The following is a 17763-nucleotide window of genomic DNA, read 5'->3' as shown; positions in this document are numbered from 1 at the left end:
ATGTTCTTGGGTCATTTTTGAATGCATGATAGAACTCTCTTTAAGCCATGCACAAGGTTTTGGTTATTTTAGACTCCTTTTTGAGTTGAGGTTTAGTATTTTGCTTGATTGAGCCATGTATCCGGATAAAGTTAGAAAATTATCCATTAAGACCCTTATTTGATTAAGATATGAGAGTATGAACCTTGGGCTTAAGGGATTTAGCACTTAATCGAAGAAGTGCTTCTGTCCAGAAAAACACAGCGTATCAAGGGGCATATTTGTGATTGTTTTTTCTGTTTGGACATGGTGAGTCATCCTCATCCCTTAGACATGGAATAAATTATTATCAATTGTAAACTTCAAAGCATCATTAAGACCCTAAATTGCCAAGATAAAGAGAAGTGCGAAAATAGGTTCCCCTCACCGGACACCTTTGGAAATACCAAACTCGATTTTAGAAGATCCATTGATGAGAATCAAAACCCTACGGAAAGTAAGTATAGTTACCACCAAAGTTCATTTGTTCCATGACACTATAGGAATCAAATGCATTTTCCAAATCGATTTTATACCACATCAAACTTACTTCATTTATAATAAAAAGGCCATAAGGATATTTAGGCCACCCCTTTTCAAATTTTGGCCCAAGAACATATACCAGACTTAAAGATTCACTAATATCTACCGAAGTTGTTTGACGAAATTAACGAATATTACAAACTACAAAGTATATTCACCTGACCAAAATGGGTGATATAAATGTTAAAAAAATATGGTTGTTCTTTAATATCAAAACCCTCCCTACCCTTTTGATGATTTATGTTATTAGGCAGCCATTAAAAGAAGCAAACAAGGATGTTTTAGTATAAAGTGCATTGGAAACAAATGGAATTAAAAAACTAAGATAAAATTATACACGTTCTCCATAAAAATTACAAAATATATATCTACAAAATACATAAGAAATAAAAATACACCTACACCAACCCCTTTTTCTCTTGTGTGTATGAATGTAGAATAAATCTTTTTATGGCCACCATCAAAATTCAAAATTGCAACTTCTTCACCAGTTGGCATAAGGTCAACGCAAAAAAAAAGTCAATGTTGAAGGACATGAGAAGTTGAAAGTGGTTGTTAATGTTCACCAGTTATTGAGCTGAGAAGTAATGCTTTTTACAATGGGATGATATTGTGTGTGTGTATGTGTTTCTTGGCTTTTTCTGAACCCGGATGTTCCAGCCATGACTCGTATAACCTCTTCACCATCATGTTTTCAAATAGATCCGCAACCAAAACCTAACATTCATTTTTCATTAATACATAAATATAAATTTAACAGTAGATTACACAAATGGTCCCTATGGTTTAGGGTAATTTTCACGTTTGGTCCCTAACTTATATTTTTAACTCGGAAGGTCCCTACTGTTTGTTTTTGCTACGCGTTTGGTCCCTGTCTTACCTAAAAATACTATTTTGCCCTTGATTTTTTAATTTATTTAAATAAACATACCCCCAACCACCTTACCTTACCTACCCCACCACTTTTCCCTATTTAAATAATTTTCTTTTTAGGTAAGACAGAGACCAAACGCGTAACAAAAACAAATAGGGACCAAGTGCGTAACAAAAACAAACAGTAGGAACTTTCTGAGTTAAAAAAGAGTAAATTACTGAAATCGTCCCTATGGTTTGGTCAAAATTGCACGTTTGGTCCCTAACTTTTTTTTTTGCACTCGGATCGTCCCTGTGGTTTGATTTTGTTGTTTTTTTCGTCCCTACGGTTTGGTAAAAATTGCATGTTTGGTCCCTAACTTTATGTATGTAAGGGACGAAAAATGCAACAAAATCAAACCATAGGGACGAAAAACGCAACAAAATCAAACCACAGGGACGATCCGAGTGCAAAAAAAAAAGTTAGGGACCAAATGTGAAATTTTGACCAAACCACAGGGACAATCTCAGTAATTTACTCATAAAAAATAAGTTAGGGACCAAACGTGCAAACCATAGAGACCATTCGTGTAATTTACTCTAAATATAATATAAAACATAAATAATTAAATCAAAGTAAAAGAAAGAAAACAGGAATACTTACATTTTGCATGTATGTGGTCTCTAATGCTTGAATCAAGTCTTTGCCAGATTGTCCTGATTTTGGCTTCAGCTGCCCACCTCCATTTAAGCACCCGGATTTTTCAAAAATATAACAAGCTCATAAAAATCAAAAATAAAAATAAAAAATTAAGTTTTTATACCTGAAGGGCATGCCATGATCTCCAAATAGTGATAGTCACATTTTCCCATTTTAAGTTTCCTGACTACATTTTGCAAGTTTCGGAATCCATAACACAATGCAAACTTCAATACTGTTTTACCTTCTACCTACACATTCACATTCACATTCAAATAAAAATAAAAATAAAAATAAATAAATCCAAATAGTTTCATTTGATTACAACACAACAACATACTTGTAAGCTGACTTCCTGAAAGTCGGAATTTCTTATGGTTTTAAAATCCAAAGGGCCTTTGAGATCCTGATCAAAAAGTGTCTTTGCAGCATAACGAAAGATTGTATCTGCATATCCTCCTGAGCTTACTCTAACCCCAAAAAGATTCTCTTCTTCACTCACATTCGATAACCTGCCAACTAAATAAATATCAATTTTATTTCAACAAAATTTTAAATTCACCCAAATATGTACACTTACAATTTATCAACAGGAGATTCATCCAAATTCACGAAATCTACTACTGCTTTTGTCTGCAAAAATAACAAAACTAGATTTATTTCTGTATTTTCGCCTCATATCAAAAATTACCGATTTGCCCTAGCCCATCATCATCATATGAAGGATATTTTAGGTATTTGATGAGTCATATTTTATTTTTAACTAGAGCGAAATTCATTGTTGAGTGTTTACCTGTATTAAATCTAAGACCTCTCCAGTTGTCAAAACAGAATCTACCTCTGTAGTCATTTCACCAGATTCATCATGAAAAACAAAATCATCTCTTGAAGCCTCCAGCTTTTTGTCATAACAAGGCATCACAGTCACATGATAAATCTCAGTTGCCCTATACAATTAATGCACATAAACATCAAGTAAAAGCATAATACTCAATAATATAATTATTTCTTATTAAACCAATCTACTTAAAAATTTAATCTTGTAATTTCAAATTATTGCAAACTAATGACATACAATAAGAAAAGATTATCACCTAACGCCTAGCTTGTGGCATAGATGGTGCTTAATGATAGCTCCAATGGATTGTTGAGGACTCTTCACTGAAGAAATATATGGCAAAACATACGAACCAAGTGTTTTTTCAGCATAGCATTTCCACCCTGAAAGTATACAACAAGAAAGGCTTAAATCTTAAAAAGAAAAAAAATGAAAGTATAGAAAGAGATGAAAGTAGGATGCTATAATACACAACCTGGACATGCAGAGGATATCATGGGTAGAAACGATCTAGAAGATTCCTTGTCATCTGAATTGCTTTGTTTATAACGTGATATGAATTCGTTACAAGATTCAATAAGAGACAAATCTCTACTACAACTTGTATCAAATACAGCTTTAACCCCCAAAGATTTGAAAAGTGTGGTCAGTTTCTTGAAAACCTAAAAGCATGCCATTCACAAACAGATACTGAATTTTCATTTAGAAAAAAAAAGCATTTTTGAGAAAGCTAGCTCTATCTCATTGCACATTGATTGATATAAAGAAAGTGGAAGGGTGGTAATATAAAGGAATTTACCTGAAGTGGAGAAAGACCATAATGCACAGCAATGGAAGCTCTTGACTGAGGTGAAAGAGAGACAATAACAGTTTTGCCATTGTTTATATTGGATAGAAACTCATCCAAGCTTTGCTTCTCTAACATAACAGTCTCTGCAGAAGTAATACACCCACTGCATGATTACAACAATGTTATTGTTACAAATTCAATTCATCAACATTTGATGTATAATGGCTTCTAGGAGTTAGTGATCAGGAAGTGTTACCTGCATGCTAAGCAATCCTTGAGTGATATTTTTACTGGATCTGTTTCAAGAGTCTCTTTAACAGGTGTTGTTTTTACCAGCTTCTGTTCAAGAAAAAGCACTTGGTGAACAACAATAGTCATATGTGTAATAGGTCTGTTCTTATGGTTGCTGAAATCACAAGTTAAAACTGTTCTAGCATTGATACAATCATACAAATTCGTGAATTCAGATGGTTTTCCCTAATAACAAATATACCCACCATTCCAGCAAAGAAGATGCAACTTTTGGATGTGATGATAAACTGAAAGAGGGCAACTTTCTAAATAAAATCACAAGATATTACTATTCAAGTGTGGTTACAATTCGAACAAAATATAGAAGCAAGTTAAAGGCTAGAACAAATGTTAATGGTTCTACAGCTAACGAACTAGGGTTAGAACTTAGACGCGCAGTTAAATTCACAATAAGCATGGCAAAGCTACTCCTTTCCGTTCAAAAGTTAAGCTAAAATCAGAGAGTTCTACGTTCTAGTGCTCTAACACATTCCTGATGAAGCTAGTAGAATCACAACCAAGTCAAAAGCATCGTTAAAAACTGAACAATTAGCTAAAACATGGGTTATGATTAGTATAAAACAAGCTAGGGTTCAGAAAGTAGAGATGATAGAAACCTTTGGCTTATCAACGAGCCTAGCGGAACCGGACTTCATAGAAACAACACAGCCCTGTGATGGTGCGATGAAATCATTAAGGTCGCCGATCCTTAGTGTTGCCGAGAATTTTTCCGACATATTTTCGAGTCGATTTGTGATTTAGAGTCAAACTGTGCGTGATTTTGATGGTAGAAATTGAAAGGGAATGTTGTTTGTCTGGAAAATTAAGTTTCGTCTGGAATATATGGTAGAAAGGATTTTTACGGGCATATGGCGGTCATCGGCGGCGGTGGAAGAATAAATGTGCTCGCGCGTGGGAGAAAAAGAGAGAAACGTAAAGTATTTTTTAGGTGACGGTTGTATCCGTCATATTGTCTGTTATTTTAACATATAATTAAGTCATATTGTATGTTATTTTTAGATAAAAAGCAAGTGAGAAGAAAAAAACACTCTAATTTCATTTTTTTTATTTTGATCAAGCCTTACATTTTTCTAAATTGAACCCTGCATTATACAATTTTGTCAAATGTTGACCACATATCTGATTTCCTCCGGATTACCTGGTATCATTCGAGTTGATGTTGTCAAGTGGGTATTGTGGTAGCCACAAAGATTCCTATATGGCATTAGTTGGACATATAAGAGACATCTGCAAGGTTTTTAAACTTCATCTTGATTTCTTCTTCTCTGATATTTGTAGATGTCGAATATCCTTGTGAGATGTCGAAGGTCATGGATAGTTTCGACGGTTTGTTATTTTATTATAATGGCACTTTTATGTATCGAAACTTTTAATGTTCAGTCCTTTGTATTATTTTGTATGCTTTCATGATCCCTATAAATATGAGATATGTACTAGAGATGATAGAACTTTTGTTACTTTGTCTATCTTGTATCGTCCACTCTTTGTACTCATTGAAAGCATAATTGAGTCAAACAAAACTTATTTAAATCTTGTGTACATTATTCTTACTTTACTCTGATCTCGTAATTCATACTCGATTCTATTACAACTACATTTGGTATCAGAGCAGGATTCATATAGAATTGATCTGTTTTTTCTGAGTTTTTGCAAAAGTTTTGAGTCTCGTTCTAGATTTCAATTTTCCGCTCTTCTGTTTCAGAAAATCATCTTAGATCATCTGTTGTGATTTGATTTTGCATTCTAGTTGTAAAATCGAGTGTTCGATTGTTGAATTCTGATTGTTTTAGTTGTTTGATCTTAATTTGATCTCACATGAATCAACTCAAGGGACCAAAATATGCCTAAAGCCCTAACTAGCCTAGAAGATCTAAACAAAGAATCACCAAGATTGAGACTTTATACCTTCTGGAAGATGATGAAGGTGAATAGGTTCTGGATCCACAAGCTTCAAATCAACAAGGGCTTCTCCAAAGGGTTCTTCTTTCTTCAAGATGCACCAAACACACACCAAAACACACACAAGGTTCAATATTCTCTCAAAATGGATTAGGGCTTTATGGAAGATGCTTTGGAAGGAAGCAAGTTGATCATAGAAGAGGACTTAAGGGTTATAAGGTGCTTAAATAGGGTTCAAACCCTAAATTTTTGGGTTTACCTCTGGCTCGACTACCTCCAACGTACCATAGGTACACCCAACGTACTAAGGGGAAAACTGTGTGTCCAAGTCTTGCTAAGGTATGCCCAGCATACCCCAATTATGCACAACGTAATTAACACAAATGCAATTTAGTTTAACATTAAAAATTCAATGAATTTACCAGGGAACCGGGCGTTACAATTCTCCCCCACTTATATCAGACTTCGTCCTCGAAGTCCGCCGATGCAAATAACTCAGGGTAATGCTCTCGCATCTCCTCATCGGGCTCCCACATCCACTATGAACCATTACAGTGCTGCCATTGCACCTTCACTAGACCTACAACCCTGTTTCACAAAGTCTTCGTCTTCTTATCTAGGATCGCAATAGGTCTCTCTATGTAATTGAGGTGCTCATCCACCTAAATATCCTCCAAAGGAGCCACAGCAAAGTCATTAACATGTGCCAGTGAAGGTTAAACCCCACTCCATATTTTTAGATGGTGTTTTTGAAACCTTCTTAGTTGGTACAAGGTTTAGAATATAGGCAATAGTCTCTAAGAAAAATCCCTAGAATATGATAGGAAGTGTAGCACGATTCATCATAGATCAAACCATATTGAGTAATTTTTTAGTTCTCCTTTCAGACATACCATTATGCTGTGGTATAATAGGTGGAACCAACTGTGAAACTATTTAATAGTTCCTAAGATGATCGTTGAACTCATGACTAAGATACTCTTTGTTGGAAGATAGTGTCCACAACCACAATAAGTTTGTGATATTACTATTGTAACATCCCAAGTTCAGGTATGCCTTGTGACCCTTGATCTTTTGAGTGCTTGTCCATTTTAATCCCTTATTGAGAAAAGGTGGTGAATGAGTATGTGGGGCGTACGCGAGTGTACGATCAACGTACTTATATGCGTTCTTTTGACACATAAGCCACCTAGTACGTTGGGCGTACTAGGCCTAGAGTGAAAACCCTAATTTAGGGCGAGACCCCTATTCAAAGGATATGATGGCCTCATTCCTAGCCACCATTTTCAGACAACAACCCTCCTAAACCCTAATTTTCGTTCTTAGAGCTTGTGAGTGCATTTAAGAGCCTTGAGAGAATTCTTATGTTTCTTTAAAGTGAAGAAGGAGCCTTGAAGAAGAACGAGTGGGATTCCAGGCTTTGGATTTGAGCTTATCTGAGTGTAGAGCTTCATTTTGATGTATAAAGCTCAAAGCTTTCTCACTTTTTTGATTTTGTGCATCATAGTAGAGTATTTTAGGGTTTTGTCCTTAAAGTTGGAGACTTTATGAGATATTGAGTTCCAGAGACTATGATCAACCCCCTTTTAGTGTATTTAGTGGTGTAGTGTCATAAAAATCCAATCTTGGACATTGGAATCAAGCCATGCATGAGTTATGGGCTTTTGAGATAATAGAGTGAGTGTATTGTGTGTTGGTGACCATTCCAGCCATGCAAAGGCTTAAAGTCACTGACTTTATGGAGTAAGAGCTTTTAGGGAGTCCAGATCTGTGATATGAGCCAAGGTCTTAACTGATTAAGACCAACCGAGTCAGAAGTGTGAATCTGGAGTGTACGTTGGGCGTAATCCCAATACGCGCGGCGTAGGGGTCGAGCATCCCCGATGCCTGCATGGCAGCTGAGTATGCCCAGCATAGAGAGCTACTACGCGCAGCGTACTCCCTCGTTGACTTTTGGTTGACTTTTATGGTTTGGTCAATTTGTGGAATATTAAGCCCATGGAGGGGTAAAATGGTATTTTACCCTTCTGTGAGTTTGTAGTAGGGTTAGTCTAGCTTCAGTGAGAGCGATTATTAATTAGGGATAATTATCGTTGTGTTAGGCGGAGGCTAGAACGGTGAGTCGAGTTCGAGATTATCCGAGTTCTTACGAGGTGAGTCTTCTCATTATACTTTACCATGAGTGGTATCTATGTGTGACCGAAGGGTCTTATGTGCTTACTTGAGTTATGTGATATTCTGCATTATGTCATTGTGATTTATGTTGAGTATTATTATTATGGGCTTATTGAGTTAGGACCAGAGGGTCCACCCGAGTTTTGGAACCGTACCAGTGGGACGTGTTGAGACCGGTACTATAGCTCAAACAACTAAATCTACTTTTTATTGGACTTCACAAGTTATCACTTCTATTCCAAACATGGTCTATTACCTAGAGAATTTAAAGTCAAATGCTTCACTTTTAAGTTCTTGGTATGCCAGACTCGAACCTCTGAACAATTCTTCTAGAAATCCAAAATCATTAGCACAAGATTTGCACAGCCCCTATTATCGTGGATGTGGGGTATACCATCCATCTAAAAGTCGAGCATCAAGTCTGAAGCTGTTGAGGACCCGCCAAGGATTCAAGGAACAATTAAGCTTGATACATAGCGTAATGGATGATAACTATGTGGCTTCTGGTTCAACTGATGCTATTGGCTTGAATCTTGACACAACTGTCATGTTTCCAGAAAGTCCATTTACTGCTTTTGACATCATTAGGTGGTTTGAGGCTGGGTACTTTAGTATAGATTTTCAAATACGTCTTACAAACGCACCAAATGATTTGCCATTTCCCTCACTAGGTGATGTAATGCCTCACTGGTGTACAAACGCTCTAACCACTGGATTTATTGCTGCAAAAGAAAATCAAATCAAGGAGGAATCAAGTATACCAAACACTGAAGTTGAGAACAGAGATGTCAATGATCAATCAGGTAAGTCAAACTTCACTCATACCATGAGGAGAAATGGAACTGGATTTCAACAAGGGGTGGCTAGGGAGGCTGAGAAGGGGATTAGTGAGTCAGTGACAATTGGTAACAAAGGTGAGGGCAACTTAGACATGAGTACCTTTCATGGAAAAGAAGAAAAAAATTATCAAGGCATGTCTTGGTTTACACCTCCAAATGATGCCAATGCAAAAAGTGAACACTGTTATATTCCAAAAAGAATGATGCAAACATGGAATGGGCACACAAAGGGGGTTTTAGCCATTAGGTTCCTACTTGATAACAACCACTTGCTTTTGTTGGCTGGAATGGATACCAAGGTCAAGATTTGGGAAAATTTTAATTCAGACAAGTATGAGGAATTAATGGAGATTGATGTTATTGATCCCATGAAGATGGTGATATCTTACTGGGAGTATGTGGCAGAGACGTCCTTCATATCAGATTTAGTAGAGCAAGTGAGTGGGACATATGTAGGAATAGGAATTGCTGATCATGGTAAGGCACAAGGCAAGACAAAGAGGTCACCGGGGGCGTTTGGATGTTACACCATTTCTATCCACCTTGAGGACAAGGTGGTTCTTTTGGGGGTGGAGTATTGTTATGCATCAACTTCTGCTATATATGATAGATAAGGGCAATATGGGAAATTCAACAAATAAAATGACAGTAGGGGCAGTTTAGGTATTTTATATTACTTAGTTTGTTATGTCAGATAGTATAAGAAGAGGGTAGTGGGCAGGGAGTGAGGTATCTATCTTTTGTGTGAAATTTGGAATTCGTTCCTTAGGAGATTGGCTATCTCGAATCAGCTATCCTATCTTCAACCTTGTAATCAATTGGTATTATAGATTGTTTCACAATCAATATTAGAATCTTTTGATTGTTTTATGTTATTGAATCTGGTTTTAGAATCCAGTTCATAACAGGGTCCCACTGAGATACATTGACCGGAGGGTCTTCCTGAGTTATAGCCTCGAGTGAGTCAGTGACAATTGGTAACAAAGGTGAGGGCAACTTAGACATGAGTACCTTTCATGGAAAAGAAGAAAAAAATTATCAAGGCATGTCTTGGTTTACACCTCCAAATGATGCCAATGCAAAAAGTGAACACTGTTATATTCCAAAAAGAATGATGCAAACATGGAATGGGCACACAAAGGGGGTTTTAGCCATTAGGTTCCTACTTGATAACAACCACTTGCTTTTGTTGGCTGGAATGGATACCAAGGTCAAGATTTGGGAAAATTTTAATTCAGACAAGTATGAGGAATTAATGGAGATTGATGTTATTGATCCCATGAAGATGGTGATATCTTACTGGGAGTATGTGGCAGAGACGTCCTTCATATCAGATTTAGTAGAGCAAGTGAGTGGGACATATGTAGGAATAGGAATTGCTGATCATGGTAAGGCACAAGGCAAGACAAAGAGGTCACCGGGGGCGTTTGGATGTTACACCATTTCTATCCACCTTGAGGACAAGGTGGTTCTTTTGGGGGTGGAGTATTGTTATGCATCAACTTCTGCTATATATGATAGATAAGGGCAATATGGGAAATTCAACAAATAAAATGACAGTAGGGGCAGTTTAGGTATTTTATATTACTTAGTTTGTTATGTCAGATAGTATAAGAAGAGGGTAGTGGGCAGGGAGTGAGGTATCTATCTTTTGTGTGAAATTTGGAATTCGTTCCTTAGGAGATTGGCTATCTCGAATCAGCTATCCTATCTTCAACCTTGTAATCAATTGGTATTATAGATTGTTTCACAATCAATATTAGAATCTTTTGATTGTTTTATGTTATTGAATCTGGTTTTAGAATCCAGTTCATAACAGGGTCCCACTGAGATACATTGACCGGAGGGTCTTCCTGAGTTATAGCCTCGAGTGGCTAATGATTTGTGTGTGATATTTTGGGGAACTCACTAAGCTTTGTACTTACCGTGTTATGTGTTATGTGTTTCAGGTACTTCTCAGGATCACGGGAAGGTGTCGACTTGATTGTACACACATCAGAGCTTGAGTTATGTTTTGAGAGGATCCTAGAGTTATGATTTATACAGTTTTTGGATATGTGATATGATGATTTGACATTATGACACTTTTGTGATTTTTGGTTTGAGATAAATGTGTTTTAAATTGAAAATTTTGGTTTGAAAATTTACGTTGTTACAACTATTAATGACAGTGTCATTTTGGGTTACACGAAAGAACAAATATAAGCAATATTGATTTTGAAAAGAATTATAAGGATCTTGTTTGTTAATTAATTAAGTCATTAATTAATTTAATGAAACTTGTAGATGTATAAGGGTCTGAGTGTAAGAATCTGAAGGTCAGATAATTACCAAAGTTAAGAATAGTTGCTTGGTAACCAAGTAACTATTTCTTAGGGTTTAAAATCATTCTATCATAAACACTACTAGAAAAAGGTAGAGATTCCTACAAAAATTTCCGATGTCTGATAATTCATCGGTGTTTCCTACACATTACCAATGAACTTTCAAGGAAAATACGTTCTGATATTTTCTCAAAAAATCCTTAGTAAGGTGTAGGAACCTCCAAGGAGCCTCACATTTTACGTTAAAAGTTTTTTAATTAAGTGTGGAGGTCAGAATCCCATCCTATCCACCCGGGCCGTCGTCACCACCTTCTTTTGTCCGATCCTTCTCCTTTTGAATGATCGTCACGCTTCTCTTGAGATCGAGATCAACTTCCTATTTCAAAACTAGAAATAATAGTAAATAGCACCACTGATAGACTTCTAGAACAATCATTTGATCTGTTTCATTCTTTGACTGCTCTGTTCCCCCAAAAAAATGGAGAGACTTGTTCTTGCTTTTCCAATTAAGGAAGACGGATTTCGCCGGTTGGTCCAACCAAGAAAGACATGGGAATTTTGGACGTTGAGAAGTAGTACGCTTGGTTCACCAGGTTCTACCACTGTAGGGGGCAAATCATAGTGAAAAGAAGAGTTTGATCATGGCTTAGAAGAAAATGCTAGCTATATGCTTAACACATGTAAGTCGAGTCGAACGTTGTTTTCGTGGAGCTGGGCAGAAGGAAAAGAGGCTCAAGTTTTTCATTTAAGTGGATTCCTAGAAAGTTTTTTGGAACTTCCGAATATATTTAAAATAAAAAATAATATACATTATAAATATTATTAATATATCATATATTATTATTATTAACATTATCTTTAATATTGTTATTAAATTTATCAATACTCCCTAATAAATAAAGAACTTTTTGCCACATGTCCTCTTCTCCTTCATTTGGACACATGACATTTTTTAGAATTTTAAAATTTTCTATTTTCCACTTGTCATTTTATTGTATTTTTTATTTTATTAAATTAAAATTTCACATTTAATATATAAGGTAATATATATGTAAGGAATTTAATAAAAAGAGTTTATATATATAATGTATTCAAGACATTAAACTCTCATTAATTTTAATAATTCAAAATTTTTCTTATTTTTCTTATAAATTCAAACTTTTCAAATTGTTAAAATTTCATATTTAACTTTTTTTAAAATAAACCTATGTAATAGGTGCGTCAATATCTATATTATCACTTTATTATTTAAAAATTAACAATTACATCAATAAAAGGAATATTGTATTCCTTTCAAAGCAAAATATGTTGCTCCTTGACGTCAAAACAAATGACAAATATTTTTCAAATAAAAATTATAAAGCGCTTTACAAAAACTACTAGAGACTCATCACCTTTCTATTAGTAGTAACATACACAAACATTTTATGGTTATGTTTAAAGATCACAAGTTTTATCCCACTACAATGGATATCAATCTCAATCAGACTCCAATGCATGTCAAACACAGTACAACGTCATCATACTCTACCTTATCCGGTATAAAGTTAAGTTACTACAACTTTGAACTACAATTATAAACAACATAACATAACAAAAAAAAATAAAAAAAATCCAAATCATCCCCGAAAAAAATAAAATAAAATAAAATAACCAAATCAAACGGACCCACGTGAGCGTATATCACTCGCTTGCCCGTCTCCTTTTGTCGGCACGGTGTACATGTTCTTGAGCAAATCCTGAATCTTATTATACATCATCATCTGAGACGGCTCCCCACCACCACCACCGCCGCTGCCACCACCACAACCACCGCTGCCGCTACTGCCGCCGCCTCTGGATGAAGTTTCCGCCAACTTCATCTTCTCAAATAAATACTGTTTTTCAGCTTCAGCCTCATGTAACCTCTGTTTCAAATACCTGCTGGCGTAATCGTCCTCTGATTTTTCAACTTTTGCAAGCGCGATCCGTTGCAGGCGGTCGGCTTCGCGGCGGGCCTCGGCGGCTTTGAGGTCAAACATCTCGGCCTCGGCCTGCTTGAGTCTGACGATGCTTTCGAGCTCCTCCACTTGTTGCTTCTTTTTTTGTCTTTCCATTTTTAAGGCGGCTACTTCACGCGCTTTGTCTTTCAGTTCTTGATCGCATGCCTCCAGTGCTAAACGCGCTTTTTTTGTCATACGCACTTTCTCTTCTTCCACCATTTCCATTTTTTTAATTGCTTCTTGGACCACATCTGCTATTCGGTTGAATGCTTCTTGTGGGGCCATTACCCCACCACTTTCTTCGTGTTTTCGAGGGTCTATATCAAACTCTGCAATAAATCACAATGTACTTTCATTGATATTTTACAGCAGTCTACTTTTGTTTTTTCCTATTATGGCGTTGTACTTTAAAAGATAAACCCAATTATAGCAATATCATCCAAATACAAAGCAATTAAACTATATTCCATCCCGATTATACCAGTAAACTTCAATATTGATTTTATAATTATTATAACGATAGCTATTATTATTATTAATTTCTCCTTTCTCTATTTTTCTAAGTTTTTCCGATGTATTACTACGGAATTATGATATTTGACCATGAAGAATGATCTCTTATCCCATATCAGACTAGTTATTTTTCATGGATAATTGCCGAATTATGATATTTGACCTTATAAAATGAAAACTACAATCAAATTAACTAATTAAGTATTTCAGCAGAAAAAAAAAACAAGAGTAAATTACAAAAATGGTCCTCATGGTTTGGGGTAATTTGCACATTTGGTCCGTAACTTATTTTTTTAACTTGGAAGGTCCCTACAGTTTGTTTTTGTTGTGCGCTTGGTCCCTGTCTTACATAAAAAGACTATTTTGCCCTTGATTTTTTGATTTATTTAAATACGTTGGGGTAGGTAAGGTAAGGTAATGTGAGGCGGAAATGGGGTTGGGGTGTGTTAAGACAGGGATCAAGCGTGCAACAAAAACAAACAGTAGGGACCTTCCGAGTTAAAAAAATAAGTTATGGACCAAACGTGCAAATTACCCCAAACCATAAGGACCATTCGTGTAATTTACTCAAAAAAAAAAAAAAAAAAAAAAAAACCACATGAGAATATTGATTACCTTGGAAAAAGGAGAGTATTGCCTTCGAAGCAACAGGTTCTGCTACCCCAGTTTTCAGCTTTTCCACAAGTTCTCCACACTTCCAATACAATTTCCTCCCTCTAACTTCTTCACTCCCTCGAAAAATCCTACTCACATATTCAAGTTCTCTAACCAAAGCCTCTCGATCCCACAAAGGAGCACAATGATGAAACACATCTTTCACCCATCCAAACAATTCAGATGTCCTCATACACGCCCTACACCTGAAAACCATCTCCCCCAAACTCCCACCATTCCCAATTTGTGCATTATGTATTGCACAATCCGTATGCGTCCAATGAGAACACACATCACACCCTATCCAACGACACGTATTCACCTCAAAATCAAACTTGCTACAGATCACACACATGCAAAGATTACAGAAACCGTTTCTTTTTACACAAATCTCACACGTGCAGCTATCAGCAGGGATCTGGTTTCCACACGCGATGTTTCTACATCTTTTGTATAAAAAGATTTCGATTAAAGAAGATTGAGATAGACTAACAGTTGGATGAAGGAAAGCTTGGATTCCAGTTTTTATAGCAACCAAGATTTCTAACTGTCCTCGGTTAGCTAAAACCAGGGTCTTTTCGGTCAAATCACCACGACTCAGAACCATTTTTTGAAGAAAAATGTATTCTTCTCTATGTTGATGACCACCCATTCCTTCGATTAGACCACGGAGTTCGTTTTTTAGCTTGTCTAAATACTCGTTAGGAAGATGATGCATTCTATCTGCGATTATATCGACTCTTTCTCTTGAAATGTCTCTAAGGGACATTTTGTCAGTTATATGGCGGATGACTGAATGTTCGGCTTCTAGTGGTTTGGATATTGTTAATGGGTCGGGTGTGGGCCAGGTTTCACGGGAACTTGCACTTTCGGTTGGTGAATCACGGATTTGGTCTGAATTTGAGCCACGTTCTTGAATGTTGGGAGATCCACATGCTTCACCTGGAACCAGAGTTAGAGATGTGTGGAGGACCCCGGACTTTGGTTGCTGACGTGGCGGCAACATTGATTACTGAAGTGATTAACAAACACATATGGAGATTTAGTTTAATATTCAGAATGAATCATCATGACTGTAATTGAAGATGATAGGTCAAACATTTGCATAATAGAGTAAGATTCAAGAACAAATGAACAGTTACATATTTGAGTCTCTAAAATGTTCAGGGAAAAAGGGGTATCATCAAGGAAGTAGAGAGATTTTTCTCATGTGCCCTTATAAACCGTAAACTAAGTTTGTAAAAAAGCCCAAAATCTTTCCGGTGATATCCAAATACCAAAAATGGAAATCTGGATATAGTAAGCACCTAATTCGATCTTCATAAACGTCGTAAATTTCATATATGTCATCTTCGAAATCTTAAAAATGTCTTAGAATCGTAATTCGAGCAAAACAGTTGACTTTTGAAACTTAGAGAGCTTCTTCATTTTCAATTTCATCACACCGCAATTCATAAAGCTCGGGATCCTAAGCTTGCAAACACTACCTTCTACACACGTCTAGTGCTAAATCAACGATTTGATGTTCCAATCGACAAAGACTATGAAACGGGAACTATGGATTCCGTTAAAATCCAACAAATATAACACGAAATGCAAAAATAACATAAATCTAATGGGAAGTATACTCACCAGAAACCAAAAAGTCCTCGATTTGAAGAGAAATTAGATGGATAGCCTTCAAATCAAGCTTTCAAATTAAGTCGATGAAGAGAGAGAAACACGTAATTTTAAGATCGCTCTCCCTTCTCTACTTCTGCAATCCTTCGATTTGACCTGACGAAAACCCTAATCCATTTTTCTTGTGTTTATACCAAAGAAGGAAGCCGACCGTTTTTTCCCTTTTCGCCTTTTTCTTCAATGCGTTGACCGGTTTATCCGGTCATCGTCTTGGCGGCTTCAGCGTTCTTTCACTTATTTCGGCAGTGGACTAACAAGCCCCACAACTATCTCTATATATTATAGACACCCCTCCATGATTCGGTAAATGGTAACACATGCCTACCTACCATGCTAATCAAGATGGAAGATCTCATTTCGAATTTGAGTTTGGAAACTTCCCTAGTTGAAATGGGTAACGTGTTCCGCTGCTTGGACTGACTCTTGCTATTGGAAACATATGCTCCCTAACAGTTTGGGCCCTTCGACCATTTTATAAAAATGCTAGCATTAAATGCAAAAATAGGAACGTAATTTGACTATATTTTATCTTTATATTTTTATTATAGGGAAAATGACACATACATCCTATGAAGTTTCTAGGGTTTACTCTTTTAGTTACTTAAGTTTTTCGTGGCTTTATGAGGGAACCAAGTTGTGGGCAACCTGTCCTTTTAGTCCCTTTTACTTGTTTTAGCCAGTTTTGGGGACACATAGGCAAAACATGGGGCCCACCCATCTCTCTCTCTCACACGGGATAAGGTTTCCCCAATTCCCTCCATTTCTTCAACCTTCCATCATGCTCTCTTTAGCTCCGAATTCTCCCAAACCTACCCCTACTTTCCTCCATTCACCATTCCTCTCCTCCCCGTTTCCTCTCACTTCCCACCACAGACCCAATATCTGAAAACCCATCTCAGCCACTCTTATCCCCGCATCTAAGCCACCGTCTCAAAAACTCTACCAACCCTTTCGCCCACCGACATCGCAATCTCCAATACCACCCCAATATCGTAACCTCGACATAGAAGCCGCCTCGATGTTCTTTCGAATCGCCTTGGCCTGTGGTTTGAATACATCTGTCTCATTCCTCCATTGATTCTAGAAGGATTTGCACCATCCACCCTCGAAGAAGTCACTGGCATCAGTGGTGTTGAGCATAATCGACTCGTTGTAGCTGCTCAGGTTTGGGAGTCGTTGGTTCAATCTGGTGTTGATGAGGAACTTTCTTGGGAAATCAAGGATTTCATTGTAATCTAGTAAGCCTAGCACTAGGACCTCAACGATGACAAATGGAGAACGAGAACTTAGCAGAGAGACTGCTCTCCACACCCATCGATGGAGTTTGAGGGACCAATCCAGAAATTAGATCTGATCCGGGTTTGAATTCCTTCTGGGTCTTGTGTATGTATTTGTGAGATGTTCTTCATTGATAATGATTGTATGTGGGTTTTTTTGGTTTGAAATTTCTCACATGGGTCACCGAGAAGACGAATCAGATGGGGAGGGGAGCTAATTGTCAGTCAAAGATGACAGTAAGACGGGAAACACCACAACCTGGATCGATCAGATGAGTTGGGAAATGTCGGATCGATGAATAAAAAAAGGGAGGGAAAAGACTATGGAAGGAACTTGCAGGTGTGTGTATGTGTGTGTGTTATGGGG

General features: G+C 36.9%; 2 protein-coding genes and 1 pseudogene across 3 annotated transcripts; 1 reads left to right on the top strand and 2 right to left on the bottom strand.

Annotated features, from left to right (window-relative positions):
- Nucleotides 1-840: 840 nt before the first annotated feature.
- On the bottom strand, nt 841-4984 carry LOC145050631 (protein NAR1-like; annotated as a pseudogene). The gene is made up of 11 exons (XR_013683426.1): nt 4650-4984; nt 3998-4080; nt 3751-3904; nt 3427-3613; nt 3208-3334; nt 2907-3060; nt 2694-2746; nt 2454-2625; nt 2238-2364; nt 2078-2193; nt 841-1278 (listed from the first exon to the last, which is right to left on the bottom strand). The product of XR_013683426.1 is annotated as a protein NAR1-like (transcript).
- A 3288-nt stretch (nt 4985-8272) lies between these two features.
- On the top strand, nt 8273-9852 carry LOC145072966 (uncharacterized). The gene is made up of 2 exons (XM_079019489.1): nt 8273-8303; nt 8799-9852. Exon 2 carries the CDS (start codon nt 8807-8809, stop codon nt 9578-9580), a length of 774 nt encoding a protein of 257 aa, XP_078875615.1. The 5' UTR covers nt 8273-8303; nt 8799-8806; the 3' UTR covers nt 9581-9852.
- A 2851-nt stretch (nt 9853-12703) lies between these two features.
- On the bottom strand, nt 12704-16324 carry LOC145050625 (OBERON-like protein). Its single transcript, XM_078998850.1, has 3 exons — nt 16072-16324; nt 14401-15451; nt 12704-13601 (listed from the first exon to the last, which is right to left on the bottom strand). The coding sequence occupies exons 2-3, from the start codon at nt 15443-15445 to the stop codon at nt 12949-12951; spliced, it is 1698 nt and encodes a 565-aa protein (XP_078854976.1). The 5' UTR covers nt 15446-15451; nt 16072-16324; the 3' UTR covers nt 12704-12948.
- Nucleotides 16325-17763: the final 1439 nt, after the last annotated feature.

The sequence above is a fragment of the Lactuca serriola genome, chromosome 1 (assembly GCF_051521515.1).
Source record: "Lactuca serriola cultivar US96UC23 chromosome 1, Lser_US96UC23_V15, whole genome shotgun sequence".
Taxonomy (NCBI): Eukaryota; Viridiplantae; Streptophyta; class Magnoliopsida; order Asterales; family Asteraceae; genus Lactuca; species Lactuca serriola.
The sequence above is the reverse complement of the archived record's forward strand: the minus strand, read 5'-3'. Positions and strand labels throughout refer to the sequence as shown.

Coding starts and splice junctions, on each gene's coding strand:
- LOC145072966 (XM_079019489.1), top strand. CDS start 8,807: ATGCCTCACTGGTGTACAAACGCTCTAACCACTGGATTTATTGCTGCA.
- LOC145050625 (XM_078998850.1), bottom strand. CDS start 15,445: ATGTTGCCGCCACGTCAGCAACCAAAGTCCGGGGTCCTCCACACATCT. Junction 13,602..14,400: donor AATACTCTCCTTTTTCCAAG/GTAATCAATATT, acceptor GATTTATTGCAG/AGTTTGATATAGACCCTCGA.